The sequence below is a fragment of the Piliocolobus tephrosceles genome, chromosome 5, assembly GCF_002776525.5.
Source record: "Piliocolobus tephrosceles isolate RC106 chromosome 5, ASM277652v3, whole genome shotgun sequence".
Lineage (NCBI taxonomy): Eukaryota > Metazoa > Chordata > Mammalia > Primates > Cercopithecidae > Piliocolobus > Piliocolobus tephrosceles.
In genome coordinates this window covers 50,042,523-50,067,487 of record NC_045438.1, presented here as the reverse complement: position 1 = coordinate 50,067,487, position 24,965 = coordinate 50,042,523, and the positions used below count along the sequence as shown (strand labels likewise).

The following is a 24,965-nucleotide window of genomic DNA, read 5'->3' as shown; positions in this document are numbered from 1 at the left end:
TGAAATAGTTTCTGTCTGTGGTTATGATATTATGACATTAACTAGATTCATATTTTAGTTAAATTGTTTTCTTTCTTTCTTTTTTTTTTTTTTGAGATGGAGTTTTGCTCGGTCCAGGCTGGAGTGCAATGGCATAATCTCGGCTCACTGCAACCTCTGCCTCCTGGGTTCAAGTGATTCTCCTGCCTCAGCCTCCCGAGTAGCTGGGATTATAGGCACCTGCCGCCATGCCTGGCTAATTTTTGTATTTTTAGTAGAGACAGAGTTTCACCAAGTTGGCCAGGCTGGTCTCGAACTCCTGACCTCGTGATCCGCCCGCCTCACCTTCCCAAAGTGCTGGGATTATAGGTGTGAGCCACCACACCTGGCCTTGCTTTTTTTTTTTTTTTTTTTTTTTAATGTTTAAGGGTTGCTTTAACAATTTTTTGTTTTGTAGTTTTAAAAGCTGTTTCCAAAGTGAAATCTACAAAATGGTACATTTAGAGAACCTAGCTTCCATTCTTGTTCCCTCCCCTTTTCCTTCTTCCCTCTGTGGGTAACTATTTTATATGTTTTATGGGTTATTGATTTTAAAAATTTTAGCAAGTAAATATTTGATATATGTACTTAGCTCTTTGCTATAATCCAGCAGAGATAGAATTTCTTCTTTCTACAGCCTTTTAGCTGTTTAAAGATTGCTGTCATTCATGGCTCATCCCATTTTTAGGCCATACTTTTGTTGGTTCCTGCAAATATTTCTCACATGAATCAGTGGTGATAATAAAAGTAGTAGTAGGCTAGGTGCAGTGGCTTATGCTTGTAATCCCAGCATGTTGGGAGGCTGAGGCAGGAGAATCACTTGATCCCAGAGTTCAAGACCAGCCTGGGCAACATAGGAGGCCCTGTCTTTACAAAAAAATTTAAATAAAAAGAAAAAAGTAGTAGTAGTTAACATTTTTTTGGTCCTTACAATGTGAGGTGGGTTCTTTTATCCCCCTTTCACACAACAAAGTGAGAACAAAAAATTGTTACTTGCCAATAGTTTTACACAGCTAGTAAGTAGTGGAACCACAGTTTAATTTCATACTTGGACTTCTAACTACTCTTGCTCCTCTTCTTACCTGGGGTATATTCTCGTCAGTTTTCTTTCCTAAACTCTAATGATATTTTAATAAAATTTGTCCCATAGTATAATATTCCAATGTGATCTAATAGGAACACATTTCCTCCTTCTTAAATGTCTATACTCTATTACTTTAGTCTAAGGTCACATCAGTCTTCTTTACTGGTGGCTGCATCACATTCCTATGAATGTTTAGCATACTTTTCACTAAAAACTCCGAATTCTTTCCCCCTCCATGTGCTGCTTTCAGCTCCAGCTTTTCATTCTGCACTTGTACGTGGAACTGTCAATGAATTTAAACTTGAGATAAATAAACATTGGTGTGTTTGAGATAATCAGAGGGCTACAAAAAATCAGACTGGTTGTGTTTTTTTGTGTGAATCTTTTTGATTCTGCTGTTTGATTACTTGAAACCTTACAGCAGCAAATATCCTTTTCATTTTGCTTGAAGTTTACTTCAAGCATCAAGATTTTGGGGGAATGCTATGAGTATTTTTTAAAAGATTTTTAAGGCAATTTTAAGTTTTAATTTTAAGGCAATATTACCTATAAAATTATTAAATTCTGAATAATGATCTCCTAACTTCTCCCCTTAAAGTATATTAAATTTTAAAAAATTATATATTTTGATTTAATGATATAGCTACATTAATTTTCTCCTTTCTAATAAAACTCAGCATCAATATTTAAGATTTTAATGGCCCCTGATTTTTTATTATTTTGATTGTTTTCCTTTTTATTTTTTTAAATTCATTAAAGAGAATTTTCAGTACTAGACAAATTTCAGCTATAGTTCATATTTTCCTGTTGGTGTTTTGCTTGGTGAGTCTGCTTTCCCAAGAGTATTTTAACTTATTTCTTCAAATTCTTTGTTTTTTATTGAGTAGCTAGCCTTATTAATCAATTCGAAAACGTTTAACTTTCCACCTCATGTCTTAATTCCAGAGATGGTTTTTGTGTTGTTGAGGTTTGGGTTTTACTGGGGTTACAGGAAATGAGTGTTCAACTGGGGGTTGCCTTGCTGAGAAGTATTCATGCTGGTTGTCAGTTTTCCACTGGGGTTTTCATGTTTGTATTCTTGACTGTACTTTTGCTGTCATTTTCATGATTTAATGTTATCTTGGCGACTTAAGATTTAACCAGATCTTTGATTTAGTCCCAGAGACCTGAGCAAGGATAGCTTTTAATTAGATTAGACTTTTTTGATTACTTATATCAAGTCATTTGCTAGGTTAAGTTAATTGCTTTAAATTGGCCATTTTGTGTTCTTCGTTTTTTTTGTTTCTTTTTTTTGCCACATGGTAGTTTAATCATCTTGTCTTATGTTTTAAATGTATAAATAATATAATTTTTAAAAGTTCATACTGGAAAGGACTTAGAGCTTATCTAATTCATTTAGATATGAAGATACTGATCCCATAGGACCTTAGGCCTTTGTAGTGGGAGAACTAGAATTTTAACATTTAATTGGTTCAGTCAGGTGTGGGATTTTTTCCCCATTATTCTATACCACTCCCCCATTTTTAATTTTGGATGTCAAGTTAAATTATCTCCAACCTGTGCAGATCTCTTGAGTCTTAGTTTCCCTATTTCTAGAATGAGGATATTGCACTCCTAAAGCTCTTAGCACTGTGTTAGCGTGTTCTTAGAGGATCTGCTCTTACATGGCTTCATTCAGCCACTTTAACTTTTCCCCTTCATACAGGGCTCAGTTTTCTTTGTTTTCCAGTTTTCACGTACACTACTTTCATTAGCCTTCTTGCAGCCAATTCAGACCCAAGCTGACTTACCCTTTGAGGCTCATCTGAAATCCTAACTTCTCCATGAAACCTTCTCTAATTACTCTAACCTTAGGAGTACTTGTTTGACACATCTCCTAAATGTCACAGACTGTTTGAACCCAGATCTACCTGACTTCAAAGCTTGTGTAGCTTTGAAAACTACTCCCAAGTAGGAGTGATTTTAAAGTTTCAGTCCAATTCAGATATTCATCTTCCTCAATTTTTTAAAAGAATTAAGTGCTACATAATCTTTTATCTTTTCTATTTTAAATACTTAAAGCACTTAAGTGTCGTGCCCATTTGTGTAATAACATACTAAGGATTTTATGAAGTTATACATCAGCCAGCGGTCTCAGCATTTTAAAAGTTTGTCTCAACCAATGCAGAAATACCTACAAGATGTACAGATATAATAGTATATGGATATTTCTATTTTGGATATGTTATAGGAAGCGCAAAAATTATTTTATCTAGGAATGCCGTATTTTACTAGAAAATAGATGGTAAAGGGCTAAATCAAAATGCCTACTCATTATTTCTACCTCAGGGACTCTTATAATATGACACGAACTATTGGGATTGTGTGGAAAATCACAAATCAGTTTATAATATTGTATTCCACAAACACTGTGATTATTACTATAACAATCATGTTACATCTGTTTTCACACACTGTCAAACTCAAAGTGTACAGTATCTAGACAGTATATGGAATAACATAATTTGCTTAAAACCCAGTTCTTAACCATTGGTATTCATCACTCTGGATTTTAAGCCTTGACATTTATGTCCGCTACAGTAGTATCTGGTGATAGAGTTGAGACCCTTGGGAGTTTAGTCCTTAGAATTTTGCCTTTCCTTTGGGCAATCTTAAGAAAGGTTTTTTTTTTTTTGTTTTGTTTTTTGTTTTTTTTGAAACAGAGTTTCACTCTTGTTGCCCAGGCTGGAGTGCAGTGGTGTGATCTTGGCTCACTGCAACCTCTGCCTCCCAGGTTCAAGCGATTCTCCTGCCTCAGCCTCCCGAGTAGCTGGGATTACAGGCGCCTGCCACCACACCCAGCTAATTTTTTGTATTTTTAGTAGAGACAGGGTTTCACCAGGTTGACCAGGCTGGTCTTGAACTCCTGACCTCAAGTGATCCACCTACCTCGGCCTTCCAAAGTACTGGGATTACAGGCATGAGCCACCATACCCAGCCAATCTTAAGAAAGTAAAATTTTACAAAGTATGTCTTGAAAGAGCATTGGTTGTGGTCTATGAGTAGAATTAAATGTAGCACTTTTGTTATCTTTGGGGCATAGGATTCTACTAGTGTTTAAAAACTCATTTTAAAGAAATATAATAATTTTAATATAAGCCTAGTCAGCTGGGTGAAGTGGCTCATGTCTGTAATCCCAGTACTTTGGGAGGCCAAGGTAGGAGGGGATCACTTGAACCCAGGAGTTTGAGACCACCCTGAGCAACATGACGAAACCCTGTCTCTACAAAAAATTGCAAAAATTAGCCAGGGGTGATGGCATATGCCTGTGGTCTCAGCTACTTGGGAGGCTGAGGTGGGAAGGATCGGTTGAGCCTGGGAGGTTGACGTTACAGCGAGCCATGATTGTGCCACTGCATTCCTGCCTGGGAGACAGAGTAAGACCTTGTCTCAAAAAACATTCTCCTCTCTAGCTTCTGTGTTTCTAAACATGGAAGATGTATTTGAACATGTAGAGAGGAGCTGTTATAAAATAAAACACTTTAAAAATTAATTGCTCAGACGCAAGTATACATTATCCATTTTCTTTTTTCGAGACGGAGTTTCGCTCTTGTTGCCCAGGCTGGAGCGCAGTGGGGGCAATATTGGCTCACTGCAACCTCTGCCTCCCAGGTTCAAGTAATTCTCCCGCCTCAGCCTCCGGAGTAGCTGGGATTACAGGCATGCATCCCCACCTCTGGCTAATTCTGTATTTTTAGTAGAGTTTCTCCATGTTGGTCAGGCTGGTCTTGAACTCCTGACCTCAGGTGATCCAACCACCTGGACCTCCCAAAGTGCTGGGATTACAGACGTGAGCCACCGCACCCAGCCTCCATTTTCTTGTTTAAGACTTACTGACTTGTCTAAGATCTCTTCCTGCTAAGTTATTTCAATGATATCTTCTTATAGGATTCTTGCGGGAATTTTAGTAGTTTCATTGCAGGTTAATAATGGGACCACATTTTGGGGAAGTGAAGTGTGGGGAGGTGGGAATAAGACTATACGTAATCAGATTTTTTTATATTGCAGGATTGCTCTAAAGACGTGTTCTGATTTCAGTTGAGCTATTTCCGTTCCATGTTTTTGGATCTGATCCTTCATTTCAGCCAAAATAGTAGATACAAAGCAATGACATCGTTAAGAAAAATGGTTAAGCCTTTTTCTGAATTATTTCATTGCTTTGTAATTTACAAGATTCTTGACATTAGGGGTAGTGTTCACATTTAAGCTGTTAAAACAGCTTGTTAATGGTAGACTTTTCTAAGTTTTATTAATTGAAAATGCCCACAAAATGATTATTTTACTGATTCACTTGTAATTCCCCCTTCCTTTGACAGGATATCTATAGAGAAATGGGGTTTGGTCACTATGAAGAAGAAGAAAGCTGTTGGGAGAAACAGAAGAGTGAAAAGAGAGACCGAACTCAGAACCGAAGTCGCAGCCGATCTCGAGAGAGGGATGGCCATTACAGTAATAGTCACAAGTCAAAATACCAAACAGATCTTTATGAAAGAGAAAGGAGTAAAAAGAGAGACCGAAGCAGAAGTCCAAAGAAATCCAAAGATAAGGAAAAATCTAAGTACAGATGAAAGATGAAGAGGCAGAATTGAGTGGCTAATATATTTACTCTTGTCTAACTTAAGAGTGCCAGGAAAGCAGATGCTTAGATTTTGTGTCAAAGCTTGTAATTTTTTTCATGTTAGGATTATGGCCCTTTAGATTAATACTGATTATATAGGGCACTGAAAGATAAAGAATTGAACATTTTCTTTGTATACTTTTTTACAGTAATTTTATTGTTATATATAAATGGTAGTCTTCATTTTTGAAGTCTTTTACATTTTCCCTTTTTTTAATGAAGTATTTCATACTACCAAAACACATAAACATGTATATATAAAGGGATAATAAATGTAAATATCTGTGTACTCATCAGCCAGCTTAAGATACAGAATATTGCCTACATTTTAGAAGTTCCCTAAGGCCCTCTCCCTCTCAAATAATTATTTGGAATTTAGTGTTTGTCATTTGCCTATTATAATTTTACAACATACATATGTATCTGTAAGCGAAATGTTAATTTTGTATGTTTCTGAATTTTATATAAATGGCAAAATGTTTGTTTACTTCTGTGACTTTCTTTCATTTTTATTGCTATATAGTATTATATGAATATACCACAACTTATTCATTCTTCTCTTGATGGACATTTGAGTTTTGTTTATTTTTGTTTTTGCTGTTGAAACAATGCTGCTGTGGACATTGTATCTGGGAGTTATATTGCTTGATATATTGATAAAATAATGATAAATTTGTATTCTGAAGTGGCTGTACTAGTTTATACCCCTCTTGGCACTGTGAGTTACCTTTGTTTCATAGCATCTTCAACACTTGTTAAGTTCACACTTGAAAATTTGCCAACCTATTGGATGTTAAGTGGTATCTGCCTGTGACTTTCAGCAAGATTACTGTTATCTCTGTTCTTCCATGTGTAAGATGTCATTTTTTTCCTGGCTGCTTTTAAGGTTTTCTCTCTATCACTGGTTGTAAGAAGGTTGATTATGATGTGCTTGCTATAGTTTTTTTTTTTTTTTTTTTTTTTCTTCTGCAGCTATTTTACCTGTGGGTTTATGGTTTTCATAGAATTTGGAAATTTGGGAGCAATTTTTCTTCTATTATGTTTTTCGTCTCTCTGCTCCTCTCCTGGGGCTCCAATGACTTGGGTGTACGTTAGTCCCCTCAAAATTGTGTCCCTGTGTGCTGATTCTCTGTTCAGCTTTTTAAAAAGCCTTTTTCTCTCTGTGTTTCATGTTGGGTAGTTTCCGCTGCTGTGTCCTCATTGTTTATTAATCTTTCCATCTAAAGTATCTAATTTCCTTTTAATTGTATCCAGGTATTTTTCACCGCCGACATATTTTTAGTCTTTAGAAGTTCTATCTGGGTCTTTATCTCCCATGGGTCTCCTTCACATGCTCATGCCTTCCTCTTTTTTTTTTTTTTTTAAACATCTGGAGTGTATTGATAATAGCTTTTTCAATGTACTTGCTCATTCTGTCATCTGCATCATTTCTGGTCTGTTTCTACTGATTGATTCCCACCCTTCCCCAACCCCCACCCTGCCCATATTGGATTAACTTCCTTCATTGCATGTCTGGTAATTTCTGTTTTTAACATTGGGTGCTGGAGTTCTTTTATTTAAGTATCTTGAACTCTGTTTGGGGACATAAAGTTACTGGGAAACAATCTGATCATTTTATAGTTTGCATTTAAGCTTAATGAGACAGGACTGGGACAGCCTTTAGTTTAGGGCTAATTTGACCCACTACGAAGGTAATACCGTTTTGAATAATATTCCTGGTTACACGGTTTCTCCATTCCGTCTGTTGGGAACACGAACTATTCTGAGCCCTATTATCTCCTATTCCTTACCTCACATGCATACACTGCTTGGTGTTTAGCTGAAGACTCGAAGGAAACCCAATATTCTGCCCTGCAAATCTTACCTTGGCTCCCCTAAATTCTCTACCCAGGGAGGTTCCCTTCCCTAGCCTTACTGCTATAGCCTAGAAACCCCATGTAGAAGCTTGTGCAGTTATAGGGCTTTCTTTGTTTTCCATCTCTCAGGAGTCACTGTTCTGCACTGGCTGTTGTCCAACATCTGAAAAACTTCCTTGTATACATTTTATATAGGTTTTTAGTTTAAGGCAGAGAAGGTAACTCATGCCTCTGTTACTGCATTTTGACTAGAGTGGAAGTTAACTTTGTATTTCCTAAATGTTAATGAGGCTGAGCATCTTTTCCCATGTTTATTATTCATTCCTGATTGCTCTCTGTGAAAAGCTTGTTTCATGTCTTTTGCCCATTTATATAGTAGATTATTATCTTTTTATATTTAATAGATTGTGGATACTAAGATACTAGGGAGTGCTTTCTCTTCCCCCTCTGTCTTTTGTCTTGGAAGAAAAGAAAAAGATTTAAATTAATCTGTTCCTTAAAAGCTGGATGGAGCTTGCCTATAAAGTTGTCTGAACTTTGCATTTTTTGTGTGAGAAAATTTCTTAACTATTGATTAGCTTTCAAAAATTATAGAATTATTAGCCTTTCCGTTTATTTAATGTTAGTCATTTTTATTATGTTTTTCTGGGAATTTGTTTTCATTGAAGTTTTTATTTTTTGATAGCATTGTGCATAGTTGAGCTGGTAGATTTTTACTATCCTTTTGCTTTGTTGATGAATGTCCTTATGTTTTAGTGTGTCTCATAAACAGCATATAGCTAGATGATGATGATGATTATTTTGAGACAGAGTCTCACTGTGTCGCCCAGGCTGGAGTGCAGTGGTGCAATCTCAGCTCACTGCAACCTCCACCTCCCGGGTTCAAGCGATTCTCCTGCCTTAGCCTCCTGAGTAGCTGGGACTATAGGTGCTTGCCACCAGGCCCAGCTAATTTTTTTTTTTTTCTTTGAAAACAGGGTTTTCACCATATTGGCCAGGCTGGTCTCAAACTCCTGACCTTGTGATCTGCCCACCTCAGCCTCCCAAAGTGCTGGAATTACAGGCATGAACCACTGCGCCCGGCCAATTATTTTTTAATCTAATCTGAACTTCAACTGATTAGTGCATTTTTATTTGTACTGATGTATTTGGATTTATTCCTTACCACCTTATTTTGTGCTTTATGTTTTTTTCTTCCACTCTCTTTTTTTTGTTTGAAATAAAAAATGGTTTTTAATTCCACCCTCACCCCTCTGCCCTGTCTTTCTTGTTTTGGGGAATTGTCTTAGAATATTACATCCGTTCTTAAAAAGTGTAATGTTATATCTTTATCTTCCACTCTAATTGAGAGTCTTGGAACTCTCTAAGTCACTCCTGTTGCAACTTTCGTGTTAAAATCATTCAGTATAGCTTGTGATTTTTAACCTTAAAATTAGACCTTGAGCTGGACTCAGTGGTGCACACCTGTAGTTCTGGCTGCTGAATGACTGAGGCCAGAGGAGCCCTTGAGGCCGGGAGTTAGAGGCTGCAGTGCACTGCAATTGTGCCTGTGACTAGCCACTGCACTCCAGCCTGGGCAACACAGTGAGACACTGTTAGAAAAAAATTAGACCTTGTAATTCTTACCGTTTTTGTACAGATTACTGTTGGTTTAGATTTACTTTATATGTTAGAAGTCTGTCTTTACTCATTATTATTCTCGCACCTCAGACCTTTCACCTGGAATAATTTTCCTTCTTTCTGAAGCACATCCTTTGATGTTCCTCCAGTGACATCTGTTAATGGCAAACTCTTAGTTTACATTTATCAAAAATATTTTCAAGTCATTCTGTACAGTTGATTTTATATGTACATAATTCTGAGTTTTTTTGTTTTTTTTTTTTCCCCAGTACTTTGAAGAATTAGTGTACTGTCTTTTTACTTTTGTTACTACCGGGGAGAAATCTTTTGTCATTCCAAATGTCATTCTTTTGGATATAATGTGACTTTTCTTTCTGATTGCCTTTTTGCTGTGGTTAATTAAACTTTCAATTTTGAAATCAGTTGTAGATTGGCATGCAATCATAAGAAATAATACAGAGAGAATCTATGTACCCTTTGCCTAGTTTCTCCCAGTGATACCATCTTGTAAGATTCTAGTATAGTATCACAACCTAGATGCTGACATGGACACAGTGGAGATACAGAAAATTTCCGTCACTACCCGGACCCCTCTTGCTATCCTTTTGTAGCCACATCTACTTCCCGGCCACTTCTGTTTTCTCCTTCACCTCTGTCAACCACTGATCTGTTCGCCATTCCCATAATTATGTCATTTCAAGAATTTTATATAAGTGGAATTCTGTATTATGTAGCCTTTTGGGGAGCCATTCATAATCCGGAAATACGTAATCCCAAATGCCGTGATCATGAAGGTTGAAACCCTGATAATCATAATCCCAAATATGTAATTCTGGAAAGAATAATTTTAAAAGCTTTTAAAAGATATTTATTTACATTTTGTTTGTTTTGAGATGGAGTCTCACTCTGTTGCCCAGGCTGCAGTGCAGTGGCACGGTCTCAGCTCACTGCAACCTCTGCCTTCCAGGTTCGAGTGTTTCTCCTGCCACAGCCTCCCATGTAGCTGGGACTACAGGTGTGCACCACCACACCCAGCTGATTTTTGTATTTTTAGTAGAGATGGGTTTTCACCATATTGGCCAGGCTGATCTCCAACCCCTGACTTCGGGTTATTTCCTTTTTTTTTTTTTTTTTTTTTGAGACAGAGTCTCGCTGTGTCACCCAGTGATGCAATCTCGGCTCACTGCAAGCTCCGCCTCCTGGGTTCACGCCATCCTCCTGCCTTAGCCTCCCGAGTAGCTGGGACTACAGGCGCCCGCCACCACGCCCTGCTAATTTTTTTGTTCGTATTTTTAGTAGAGACGGGGTTTCACCGTGTTAATGAGGATGGTCTTGATCTCCTGACCTCGTGATCGTCCCGCCTCAACCTCCCAAAGTACTGGGATTACAGGTGTGAGCCACCACGCCCAGCTGGTTACTTATATTTTTAAAGAGGATTTGAGAAATACAAACACAGGCCACTTTACACAATAAAATAGGCAACAATAACATACATATTTTTGCAAGCATAAACAGTTCTCAGTTCTAATGACAGTTACATGGATATGACAGTTATGAATGGATGAGTGGTATTTATAAAGAAATAGATCAAAAAGGGAAATGTATCAATGCATAGCCCTATGGTTGGTAATTGTGTGTGCTCAGCTTTATAACTGCAGTCATTTGAAATACTTTAAGAACAACCAATGTCTTCCACCGGCTTCACTCAGATGCTAATCTCTGGAAACACACAGACACACTCAAAACTTTAATAAGTTTCTAGGTATTCCTTAATCCAATCAACTTGACACCTAAAATTAAGTCCCAAAGACCACCTCTTAACTTGGCACCCATACATACCTCCTTAAACCGTACTTAATTTCCAAATAAAGACAATGAGAAAGTTGTAGTTCTACCTAACATGATGCCAGTATCCTCTGACTGTGATTTTTGGGATTTTAGACATAATGGATTTTAGATTAGGCATTTTGATCTTTTGGGATTTCACCATTCAGGATTAAGGTGTTCGAGATTGTGTCTTACAGGATTATAAACCAAACCCCTTTTTGGGATTGGGTTTGTTTTGCCCCAGTCGGCCTCATTCTTCAGAGATTCTTCCAGGTTGTTGCTGTATCAATAGTTCACTTTTATTTTATTTTGTTTCATTTATTTATTTGGGACGGCGTCTCGTTTTCTTGCCGAGGCTGGAGTGCAGTGGTGCGATCTCAGCTCACTACAACCTCTGCCTCCTGGGTTTAAGCAATTCTCCTGCCTCAGCCTCCCAAGTAGCTGGGATTACAAGGGTGCACCACTATGCCCGGCTAATTTTTATATTTTTAGTGGAGATGGGGTTTTGCCATGTTGGCCAGGCTGGTCTCGAACTCCTGACCTCAGGTGATCCACCCGCCTCAGCCTCCCAAAGTGCTAGGATTACAGGTGTGAGCCACTGTGCCTGGCCAATAGTTCACTTTTATTGTTGAGCAGTATTTTATGGTATGACTATGAATATACTGTAGTTTGTTTAACCATTCACCCATTGAAGGACATCTGGGTTGTTTACAGTTTGAGACCACAATGAATAAAGCTGCTGTTAGTTTCTTCGTGAACACAGTCTTCATTTCTTCTGGATAACTGCCCAGTAGTGCAGTTGTTAGGTCATATGATAATTGCATATTTAAAGAAACTGCTGAACTGTTTTCCAGGGTGAGTCAGACTGCTTTACATTCCCACTAAGAACATATGGGTGATCCACTTTATTCACATTCTCAGCAACATTTAGTTGTGTCTCTGTGTTTTATTTTAGGCATTCTGGTTGGTATATAGTGATAGGTATATAACTTATTCTGGTTTTAATTTTTATTTAATTGGTAATGTTGTTGAGTATCTTTTCATGTACTCATTTTGCCATCTGCATATCCTGTTAGGTGAAATGTTACTTTATATCTAATTGGATTTTAAGTTGTTTTATTTTTGAATTTTGAGAGTTCTTGATGTATTCTACATACTAGTTCTTTGTCAGATAATGCTGCTTGCAGCTGTTTCCTCCCAATGTATAGCTTGTCTTTCTTTTTCTTTTTTAAGACAGTCTCGTTCTGTCACTCAGGCTGGAGTACAGTGGTGTGATCACAGTTCACTGCAACCTCAACCTCCAGGGCTCAAGCAATCCTCCCACCTCAGCCTCTTAGTAGCTGGGAATACAAGTGCCTGCCACCACACCCAGCTAAGTTTTTTTTTTTTTTTTTTAATTATTAGTGGAGACGAGGTCCCTGTGTTGCCCAGGCTGGTCTCAAACTCCTGGTCTCAAGCAATTCTCCTTCGTTGGCCTTCCAAAATGCTGGTATTACAGGTACAAGCCACCATGCCTAGCCTCCAATGTATGGCCTATCTTTTAATCTTCTTAACAGAGTTTTGTAGAGTACAAGATTTTAATTGTTCTGCAGTTTATCAGTTTTTCCTTTTATGGATCGTGCTTTTGGTGTCAAAAGTAAGAACTCTGCTGAGCACTAACTTCCGAAAATTTTTCTCATACTTTTAATTTTTTTTCTAAAAATTCTCTAGTTTTACATTTAAGTCTGTGATCCACTTTGAGAATTTTTTTTTTTTTTTTTTTGCTTATGAACATCCACTTGTACTGGCACTATTTGTTGAAAAAGGTCTCTGGCTGCTTTTAAGGTTTTCCTTTGTCTTCAGTATTCTAGAATTCCACTATAATGTGTCTAGATAGGGATTTCCTTTATCTTTCTTGTTATATCCTGTGTCTGATGGCTTCATGTTTTTTATTATTCTGGAAACTTCTCTGCCATTTTCTCTTCAAATAGTGTCTCTCCACATTGTATCTATTATTTACTTTTGTAATCTTAGTCAGTTTTATGTAAGCCTTTCTCATTTTGTTCTTTGTATCTTAACTTATGTTTTCCAGATAGTGCATTCTGAATAATTGTTTCAGGTCTATATTCCAGGTCACCCATTCTTTTTCATATAAGCCCAGTCTCCTATTTAACCCATCCACTGAATTTTTAATTGCAGTAATTTTTTTTAGGAGTTCTGTTTGATTCTTTCTTGAATTTGCCTTGTTATTTTTGACTTTCTGTTGTTCTTTGCTCATGTATTTCCACTCTGTTTTATTTACATAATTATATTGTGTTTTTGATAATTCCAGTATCTTAATTTCTTTTTTTTTTTTTTGAGACGGAGTCTCGCTCTGTCGCCCAGGCTGGAGTGCAGTGGCCGGATCTCAGCTCACTGCAAGCTCCGCCTCCTGGGTTTTACGCCATTCTCCTGCCTCAGCCTCCCGAGTCGCTGGGACTACAGACACTCGCCACCTCGCCCGGCTAGTTTTTTGTATTTTTTTTTAGTAGAGACGGGGTTTCACCGTGTTAGCCAGGATGGTCTTGATCTCCTGACCTTGTGATCCGCCCGTCTCGGCCTCCCAAAGTGCTGGGATTACAGGCTTGAGCCACCGCGCCCGGCCCAATATCTTAATTTCTTAAGAATTAAAAAAGCTTTTCTGCTGACCCTTGTGCATAGTGGCTTATTTCCTTGTGTGTTTCAGATTTTTTTTTCCCCTTAAATTGGGAGGATGTACTTTGGGACTCATAAGGTACCTAAAATGAAGATGCTTTTCTCCAGAGAGGATGCATATTTACCTTTCAAAATCCAGGTGATGCAATCACTTGAGGCTACTTTCATTTCTGGCTTGGACTTTCCATGTGCAAGCATAATGTATTTTTGAACCCTAGACCTTGATGAAAGTTGACAAAATATCAAGGAAAACGTATCTAGCATTAAGATCTCCCATCTATACCCCCATCAATGCAGAACTGGGTAAAATGCAGGTGGTGTTTTTTTGTTTTTTGTTTTTAGAGATGGAGTCTCGCCCTGTCACCCAGGCTTGAGTGCAGTGGTGAGATCTTGGCTCATTGCAACCTCCGCCTCCACCTCCCAGGTTCAAGCGATTCTCCTGCCTCAGCCTCCCCAGTAGCTGGGACTACAAGTGCCTTCCACCACGCCCAGCTAATTTTTGTATTTTTAGTAGAGACGGGGTTTTACCATATTGGCCAGGCTGAACTCCTGACCTTGTGATCCACCCGCCTCGGCTTCCCAAAGTTCTGGAATTACAGGCGTGAGCCACCGTGTCCAGCCTTAGGTGGTTTTTTTTTCTCAAGCCCAGTCTTTCTCTGATGAATTTTCTCTGGGTGAGCTCTTCTATTATAGTCTCCTGGCTTCATGTGAAGATCTTAGGCTCAGCTTCCCAGTTCTCTTTTAGGTCCAAAGCCTCATCTTTATAAATATCCCTCATCACTGTGACCTGAAGTCCTTAGTCCCCAGCTATGCAGGCAGGGGCATCCTCGCTAGTGGCCTGCTTACCATTTTGTTAATATATTTGTGAGTCATGAGGAATTTCCCTGTCTTGGAGTCTCATCAATGCATGTAAAAGTATGATTGCTGGCCAGGCGTGGTGGCTCACGCCTGTAATCCCAGCACTTTGGGAGGCCGAGGTGGACAGATCACCTGAGATCAGGAGTTCAAGACCAGCCTGGCCAATATGGAAAGACCCTGTCTCTACTAAAAATACAAAAAATTAGCTGGGTGTGGTGGTGCATGCCTGCAATCCCAGCTACTTGGGAGGCTGAGTCAGAAGAATTTCTTGAACCCGGGAGGCGGAGGTTGCAGTGAGCCGAGATCACGCCATGGCACTTCAGCCTGGGCAACAAAAGTGAAACTCCATCTCAAAATAAATAAATAAATAAAGTATAATTGCTGTAATTTATCTAGCATGTGGATGTTGTATGGAGGAGGTGGGAGGGGGGTGGTTACAATTCAGAATATCTAGTTCATCATACAGCTAAGAGCAACTGTCTCCCTGCTATTGTATGTAATTCTTAGCCATTAATAGAAAATATTTTAAATACATAAGAAACTATCACTCTGAATATAGAAAAATACGTACTGTTCATACAGAAGATTCTAAAATGTAGTCTGAAAGAATGAATGCCCAAGGGAGAAATGCTGGTTGCGGGTGATGGGGCCATGACAGGAAATAACATCCCCACACCTGAAGCTTGAATTCAGTAGATCCAGTGGGAAAAATCAAAGTAGTAAAAATGTTTGAACCTATCATTTCAAGACAAAACTTTCCTTAATTGCAAATGCTGCAATTAGGTATGAGAAACTGGTTTTAACAAAGATGTATGTACAGAAACGTAGTGTTTATCATGCATCCTTGATCAGATACAGCGCAGTCTTGGCTTCATGATACTACTACTAATCTATGGTAAAGTGGCCATGTTTCCTATTTCTTCTGTTTTGCTTCTCTAGGTTTTAGGTAAACTCTTAAAACCAGTCTCCATTTATATATTCTACTGGCTTTTGCTAACCTGTCCCTGCCAACCCCTCCCACAAAGAAAGATTGAGTGAGCTCTTGGTAGTCAGATTTTTTTTTAAGTTAAAAAGCTATTTGGGGCCGGGTATGGTGGCTCACCTGTGATCCCAGCACTTTGAGAGGCTGAGGCAGGCGGATCACCTGAGGTCAGGAGTTCGAGACCAACCTGGCCAACATGGTGAACCTCTGCCTCTACTAAAAATACAAAAATTAGCAGCGAATGCTGGCAGGCACCTGTAATCCCAGCTACTCGGGAGGCTGAGGCAGGAGAATTGCTTGAACCCGGGAGGCGGAGGTTGCAGTGAGCAGAGATCGTGCCGGCACTCCAGCCCGGATGCCAAGTGGAAATGCATCTCAAAAATAAAAAATGAAAAATAAAAAATAAATAACACCAAAACTATTTGGAGCCTAAAATTTCTTAGTTATTACAACCTCACTGTAAGGTTTCAGCTTAATCTTTCTTACCAGTTGAATTTTCAAAGATTTTGATTAGAACTATTAAAGGCTAAATAAAAGAAATTTTAAATACACTCAGCAATCATACTTTTACAAGTGTCTTTTAATAAATTGGTTGCTTTTTAGTTACTGAAAAATATATTTCATCTTTGTTTTCCACTCATCATAAAAACATTTAATCTTAAGTGACATTTCTTACCCATCTAGACTGAGTCACAAAGAATGCATAATAGATAGTAAAATCGAAATCACAGGAACCTTACCTTTCAGTGGCTGTTGCTATGAAACCATGTTTTGATGGGAAATTTGAGAGAACCCTGGGCTTCCTGTTATTAAATGACAGAATGTGGAGATCCCCTTCATTTTCAAAACTCTTTTTTTTTTTTTTTTTTCATGACGGAGTCTCGCTCTTGTCACCCAGGCTGGAGTGCAATGGTGTGATCTCGGTTCACCACAACCTCCGCCTCCCAGGTTCAAGTGATTCTCCTGCCTCAGTCTCCCAAGTAGCTTGGATTACAGGCACCTGCCATCATGCCCTGCTCATTTTTGTTATTTTCAGTAGAGACGGGATTTCACCATGTTGGCCAGGCTGGTCTTGAACTCCTGACCTCAAGTGATCCACCAGCCTCAACCTCCCAAAGTGCTGGGATTATAGGCATGAGCCACCACGCCCAGCCCAAAACTCTTTTTAAAGCAAGTCATTTTAATTACTCTTCTGCTAATGGGAAAATCTATGGTCTTACCCTATTTTACCCACACTTGACTACTAATTAGGCTTAATTTTGCTAGGGGCACTGTCAAGAGTTGACAATTTTATGTTTTTGCCTCCTCTGCTATTCCTTGTTCATTGAATGGGCAGATGGGCAGGGTTTTTGAGTGACGTTTTTATGGGCAATTAAAAAGTTGTATTGGCCGGACACGGTGGCTCACACTTATAATCTCAGCACTCTGGGAGGCTGAGGCACTGATCCACCTCAAGTGGATCACTTGAAGTCAGGAGTTTGAGATGAGCCTGGCCAACATGGTGAAACTTCATCTTTACTACAAAAATTAGCCAGGTGTGGTGGTGCATGCTTATTTTCCCAGCTAATTGGGAGGCTGAGGCAGGAGAATCACTTGAACCCAGGAGGCGGAGGCAGCAGGGAGCTGAGATCGCATCATTGTACTCCAGCCTGGGCAACAGCACAAGATTCAGTCTCAACAATTTTTTAAAAAGTTGTATTGCTGTTATTTACTTACATGAGTAGAGTACTAGGAAGCTGGACATACATAAAGGTTGCAAATACAGTATCATTCTAGCAAGAGAGTTTGTATAAAAAGAGAAGTTAGGCAATGCTTCTTTGCTGCTGTGAATCTAGAACAAGACCAGTGACCTCTGGCTCCTGAAAAAGAGAAAAGTTGTGTTTGCTTGGTTTGGTGGAGAGAGCTGGGGAAACCTGAGTCAGGAACAAAGGCATATGAAGGTGGTAAGAAGCCAGGTGCAGAGGGAGAGCAGGGTGGTGTCTGACTATTGCCAAGGCTAGGAAGGCAATGAGTGTCAGGAAGGATGAGGAAATCGGGAAGGGGAGAGTCCCAAATGCAAAACTGAGAAGCTTGGATTTGCTTTGCCAGGCCCCCGGAAGAAAGTGGCACTGGGATAGTTGAGAAAAGTTACTCTGGGTGTTGTATGTAGGATCTTTACCATGGGTTGGCACCACATTCCTCACGTGGCATTGAACATGATTTCATTCAATACTGATTCCACACATCACCCCAAATGCAGACATACATCAAGCAGGCTTCCCAGAGGAGATAATGCACATGTTGAGGACTTCTCTTCTGCTTTTGATATCCAAGTTGATGCATTGTTAGAACATAGAATGGGTGCAAAAACAACAACGTTAAAGTCATACAGTCTTTGTTACATAATCACTCATTTGGCATCACAGAAATAATACCAGTATCTTCAGCATGACCAGGGATGGATGTGGTTTTAGTAAACCTGATAGGGTGTAAGCAGGGTCAGAATGGAGCCCACAAGGTTGACTGTGGCCTGTGCTGCATTCATGGGCTGACCTGGAAGCATCTTGGGCACAGGCTCTTTGTTGGATTCATGGCACGTCTGGCATGCAGGAGAGAGTGCCTCACATACAGCAGGAAAGTAGCCTCAAAAACACTGCAATCTCAGCAAGCGGCAGTGCGCACTTTTACCTTCACGGTAAATGATGTTTCATTGGTGCATTGATCATTTTCTACTGCTCACTCTCTAAGAACACACCAAAAACACACGCTCATGGTCTTTTCCCCTGGCATATGCTTATAGGAAATAACACGACAGGCATGACCATGATACGTGCTTAATTTCTAGGTCTGTCCTAGATCTCCCTCTCACTGCACAACCCCAGCACGGGCAGGCACAGGCAACACTGCATCACGTGCAGACAGCTGCCCCATGGGCTGCCAACCCATCCTTCAGGCTCAAGGATTCACTCCATAGCTCTTTCACTGTCTTCCCATTAGACAGCGAGAGTGTGCTTAGCTGTGAGTAAATCATTATCACAACTAAGAACTCTGAGGGAAAGTGTTTGTGGGCTCGAGGGGTGTATTAGTTTCCTAGGACCGTCACAACAAACTACCACAAGCAGGGTGACTTAAGACAAGGCCGGGCATGGTGGCTCACACCTGTAATCCCAGCACTTTGGGAGACCAAGGTGGGAGGATTGCTTGAGGCCAGGAGTTCAAGACCAGCCTGAGTAACATAAAAAGACCCCATGTCTACAAAAATTAAGAAATTAACCAGGTGTGGTGGTGCATGCGTGTAGTCCTAGCTACTCAGGAGGCTGAGGCAGGAGGATTGCTTGAGTTCAGGAGTTTGAGGTTACAGTGAGCTGATTGTGCCACTGTACTTCAGCCTGGGTGGCAGAGTGAGATTCTGTTTCAAACAAAACAAAGCAAAACAAAATCTATCATCTCACAGTTCTGCAGGCTGGAAGTCTGAATCAAGCTGTCATCAGACCCATGCTCACTCTGAAGGCTCTAGGGAAGAATCCTTCCTTGCCTCTTCCTAGCTTCTCATCGCATTCGCTGGCTTATAGCTGTATCATCCTCATCTCTGCCTCTGTCTTCACATTGCCTTCCTCCCTGCGACTCCCTCCAAATTTCTCAGTCCTTTCTTTTAAAAAGACACCCCAGCTGGGCACAGTGGCTCACGCCTGTAATCCCAGCACTTTGGGAGGCCAAGGCAGGTGGATCACCTGAGGTCAGGAGATTGAGACCAGCCTGGCCAACATGGAGAAACCCCGTCTCTACTGAAAATACAAAAAATTAGCTGGGTGTGGCAGCAGGTGCCTGTAATCCCAGCTACTCGGGAGGCTGAGGCAGGAGAATCGCTTGAACTCAGGAGGCAGAAGTTGCAGTGAGCTGAGATCACGCCATCGCACTCCAGCCTGGGGGACAAGAGCAAGACTTAGTCTTAAAAAAAAAAAAAAAAAAAGAAAGACATCTGTCATTGGGTCATTGGATTTAGGGCTCACTCTCATCCAGCATGAATACTTCTTAACTTGATTATATCTGCAAAGGCTCTATTTCTGAATAAAGTCACATTCACAGATATTGGAAGTTAGGACTTGAACATATCTTTTTGGAGGCACAATTTAACCATTTAACCCACTACAGGGTGTAAGGTGCTTGCAGAGCTCAAGAAAAACTACCCAGCACTTTGGCTAGAGGTTAGCAAAGATGTTGAGCAGATACTGAGTTGAGCCTTAGAAGCCAACTTTCTAAAACATAGAATGTTGCAGGCATTCAAATGTGACCACTTATAAGCCCACATCATTAGCCCAGGAGTAGGTGTTTCATTTTAACATGCAATCATCACTCATTCTTTGCCTTCAACCCAAGGTTCCTCTACCTGTTTCCCATAGTGCTCATGTCTTTTCATTCAGTCTCTCTTCCTAGCAATGGGTAGCGCGTTAGTACAGGCCATCTTATAGTTCCCTAGGGGCTTTTTGTAAGAGAACTATAGCTTCCAGAAAAATGGGTCTCTATACACCAGGCACTCTTCTAAGTACTTTACAGACACTAATTCCTGTAATTCTTACAGTATCCTTATGAGGTAGGTAAGATTATTTATTCCCATTTTACATATTAGGAAACCGAAGTACAAAGGTTAGATAATTTGCTCAAAGTTACACAGTTAATAAGTAGCAGAGCACTCTGGCTTCAAGTTCATGACACCAAACTGCCTGCCATTATAAGCTTGGATTCTTTCCCTACCAAGATATGCAAAAAAAGAAAAAAAGAAACAATAAGAAAGAGCTTAGATTATTTCTCATACTGTTTATCAAAAGAAATTCCAGGTCATGATTAAAGACCTGAATGTAAAAAATAAAACTTAAGGTGGGCATTGTGGCTCATGCCTGTAATCCCAGCACTTTGGGGGGATCACTTGAGCCCAGGAGTTTGAGACTAGCCTGGGCAAGACGATGCTTCTGCAAAAATTGAAAATATTAGCTGGGTGTGGTGGTGCACCCCTCCTAGTACAGTCCCAGCTACTTGGCTGGGAGGATGGCTTGAGCCCAGGAGTTCAAGGCTGCAGTGAACTGTGGTTATGACAGTGCACTCCAGCCTGAGCAACAAAGACCCTATCTCAAGACAAAAGAACAAAATATATATATAAACATTAATACAAATAAAAAGAAAAAAAGTCTACAGAATAGGAAAACGGGCAATGGAAGGGTGAAAAAGGAAAATTGCAATGCCAAGAAACATATAAAAAGATCCTTAAGTTCACTATGAACCGAGGAAATGAAAGTTAAAATAATCATGATATACCATTTCTCACACATTAGATTAGCAGAAAGCACTGAGATTGTCTCAATCCCAGATGTTGGCAGGATATGGAGGAATGGGGACCCCCTTCCACACTGCTGGTGAACAAGTCATTGGAGAGCAGCTGAGCAGTTTCTAGTGGGGCCCAACCCATGCATGTCCATGTCACCACTGCAAATAGCTCTATATACTCTCTTTTAGCTCACTGGAAAAACAGGTTACACAACCAATGATATTGAGGATGTTCACTGATGCTGTAGATAGAAGGGGATAGGCAAACTACGGGGTCCCCTCCTGGACCCATGGATGGGCTTCCAGTCTCCAGGACAAATGTTATCTCTCTGGGCATCCGTGTCTTCCTCTGTGGTGACGGTCTGTACCCACACATCTGCCATCCACCATCTCAGCATCTCCGGACTGCTTCCTGAAAGCACAGACCTCAGTCTCACCACAAGGGCCAGAATGGGCAGAAATAGCCTTGGGACAGATCCAATGACAATTTTAAACAATGTAGAAGAAAGTATGTGAGGCTCACTGCCCCACTCTCTTCTCAGTGCTCTAATAGTGTTCAGAGATGTGTGGACATTGGTCCCACTGCCACAGCAAGAGGGAAGCCATGGCCTTCTCTCTCTCTCTTTTTTTTTTTTTTGAGATGGAGTCTCGCTCCGTTCCCCAGGCTGGAGTGCAGTGGCACGATCTTGGCTCGCTACAACCTCTGCCTCTTAGGTTCAAGTGATTCTCTTGCCTCAGCTTCCCGAGTAGCTGGGACTATAGGCACACATCACCATGCCCTGCTAATTGTTTTATTTTTAGTAGAGGTGGGGTTTCACTCTGTTGGCCAGGCTGCTCTTGAACTCCTGACCTCATGATCCACCTGCCTCAGCCTCCCAAAGTGCTGGGATTACAGGCGTGAGCCACCGCACCCGGCCGCCATTGCCTTCTCTTACATCTCTTACATCTCTCAGAGGCAGAGCCTAGTTTTGGTTCAGTGATGTTGTAGCTAAACTTGTTGTTACCCCTGGAAGTCCTTACTTTTTGCTCAAGTGTGCAATAAATATCCTCAACAATGATTTCATTCTTCCAGCTTCTCAGAGTCATGGCAGCAAAATCATTTTAGCTGTGGAGGATTCCAGATGAGGTTTCTCTAAATCAGATACTGTAAAAAGACTGTAGCATGGCTCTTTTCTTAAATTGAATAACCATTTTTCTGCCCTAAATAATGTCTCCAAAATTTAAGGCAGAACTTTGGGGGCCTCCACCACATGCTTGTTGTCTGCTAGTTGAGCCGATTCCAGAATCTCTTTTGAGAAGGAGTAGGTGCTGCCCACTGTGGCCCCTGTCCTGTGCAGGCATGCCTGCTCACCTGGGGCTGAGTACACATCAGGATTCCTAAATTTCATTGCCCAGGTTCATCTTTTCTTAAATGCACAGCCAGGTTGCACTTAGCAATATCCTCAGAGAGTTTCATCTTTGATCGGTTGCTATCTCACACCTGCCAAAAATGTGGCTCAGTCATCTAGTGTTTGAAAGAGATCATCCAAGGAAGCCATTGCCCTATGTGTCTCTGAGTTCTGTTGCTTTACTTGGTTAGACGATCAGAGAGCAAGGCTCTTGGACAGTGGTTGCTCATTTCCCCCTAGAAACGCCTTCCTTTGAGTTGAGGTATGAGGTTATACCCTCAGCTTTTACTGGGGCTTGTGGTGAAGAATGGGCATTTGAAGACCAACACGGCATCTTCTACAGGACTTGAGCTGAAGACATTAACTGATTTCTTACTCAATGTAAGGATTTAGAGCTCTTCTTTTTTTCTTTTTTTTTTTTTTTAGATGGAGTTTTGCTCTTGTTGCCTAGGCTGGAGTGCAATGGTTCAATCTTGGCTCACTGCAACTTCCACCTCCTGGGTTCAAATGATTTTCTTGCCTCAGCCTCCCGAGTAGCCGGGATTACAGGCACCCACTACCACGCCCGGCTAATTGTTGTATTTTTAGGAGAGACAGGGTTTCTCTATGTTGACTATATTGGCCAGGCTGGTCTCGAACTCCTGACCTCAGGTGATTCACCTGCCTTGGCCTCTCAAAGTGCTGGGATTAGAGGCGTGAGCCACCACACCCGACCAATCTCTCCTAAAATTTAACATCAGGAATATATTTATTTTTCTTGGAAACTCTGCATCCTTTTTTATGGTTTTGGGAGCTTGGAGGCAACGTGTGGTTGTGTAAAGCATGTTTTTGAGCCTGATGGCCCTGGGTTTCCATCTTCACTCAACCACTTAATGAGTGAATGTGTACAGGTTGGCTACCGTTTCTCATCCCCAATGACCTCATCTGGAAATGGAAATAATTATTCCAATGCCATTGAGCTGTTGTGGGGATTAGGATACTTTGATGTAAACTACCATGTATATCATTGGTGCTAAACAAATAGTTGTCGGCCATGTGTGGTGGCTCATGCCTGTAATCCCAGCACTTTGGGAAGCCAAGGTGGGCAGATCATGAGGTCAGGAGTTTGAGACCAGCCTGGCCAACATGTTCAAACCCTGTCTCTACTAAAAATACAAAAATTAGCCGGGTATGGTGGCATACACCTGTAATCCCAGCTATGTGGGAGGCTGAGACAAGAGAATTGCTTGAACCCAGAAGGCGGAAGTTGCAGTGAGCTGAGATCACACCACTGCACTCCAGACTGGGCGGCAGAGCGAGACTCCATCTCAAACAAACAACAACAACAAAAGGAACAAATGGGAGCTGTTACTTGAAAATCCATTGTACCAGAAAACTTCAAAGCTAGAATTAGTGTTCTAATGTAGTGACTACTCTAATCTAGCTTTCTAGTATGATACCTTTTTTTTCTTGTAAGGATTTCTGATTGAACTTTTAAAAAAATTTTATTTATTTGTTTTTGAGACAGGATCTCACTCTGTCACCCAGGCTGGAGTGCAGTAGTGCAATCACAGCTCACTACGGCCTCAACCTCCCGGGCTCAAGCAATCCATCTCAGCCTCCAGAGTGACTGGGACCACAGGTGTGTGCCACCATGCCTGGCTAATTTTTATACTTTTTGTAGAGCTGGGGTTTGGCCATATTGCCCAGGCTGGTCTTGAACTCCTGGGCTCAAGCAATCCTCCCACCTTGGCCTCCCAGAGTGCTGGGATTACAGGCATGAGACACTGCACCTGGCTTTATTTATTATTTTAATTATTCCATTCTCTATGTGTTTTAATCTACACTGCTTCCCATTTTCTTTGGGAGACAGATGGTGAATAAATAAATAGAGCTACACATTCCAGTTACCTTGTGCCATTCTTACCTCCCTAGCACCAACACCTGGGTTCCAAACCCACCTTGGCCAACTGGTCGACTGTGTGTCCTTGAGCAAGTTGCTGCCTGAGACACGGAGGTTTTTTGGGAGGTGGGCTACCATGTGGGTTGATTGTGTTCTTTCCTCTTCTTCTGACCCCTGATGAGCATCGGCAAATTTAGGAAATCATTTCAGAGTTCTGGGTCTGTTGCCTGTACCTGGTGAGGCTGGAGGCCAGGCAGCCTGCAGAATGCTGTGGTCAGGTGGGGTCAGACTTCTGGGTCAGACTTCCCCTGCCACAGTGGGAGAGAGGCTACCACCCACACCCTGCAGGGCAGCAGTAGGGAGCCACGGGGCCGTGTTATCTCTGACACAGGCTAGTGCCTTGGTCCCTAGTCAGAAGGACTTCGTGACTTGCTTGGAATTCCCCTTCATGAAGGCAGGGACAGAGTCCTCCCTACACCATATCCCCATATGCACCCGTATCCCTGTAGCCATCTCTGCTCTCTCTCTTGCCCTGACACTCTTCCTCCTGCAAGCTATGTTTGTATCCAGCTGTGAGTACCGACTTCCCCAGGAGCAGCTAGAATCTGATCATCGTCTCAGCTGGAGGCAGGAGAACTTCTGTTCCAAGTTCTCACTTGGAACAGGGGTTCTCCCCCTTGGACTCTGAATGCTGTTCTTCTCATGGTGCCTCCCCTGGCTTTGCTGTGCAGCCAACCCCAGCCGCCCTCACGGAGACTTGCTGCCCTCACGGAGGGTTCGTTTTGCATGTGGTTGCTGAACTTTGATTCTGTGACTCATGCT

The 24,965-nt window shown here is 41.0% G+C and overlaps 1 protein-coding gene across 1 annotated transcript in view; it reads left to right on the top strand.

Annotated features, from left to right (window-relative positions):
• PPIL4 (peptidylprolyl isomerase like 4) overlaps positions 1–6,437 on the top strand; it is a 41,158-nt gene extending 34,721 nt beyond the window's left edge. The window contains exon 13 of the mRNA XM_023188433.2: positions 5,458–6,437. Within this exon, the coding sequence (XP_023044201.1) occupies positions 5,458–5,709 (252 nt within the window). The 3' untranslated portion in view covers positions 5,710–6,437. The remainder of the gene's footprint in view (positions 1–5,457) is intronic.
• The last annotated feature ends 18,528 nt before the right edge of the window (positions 6,438–24,965 follow it).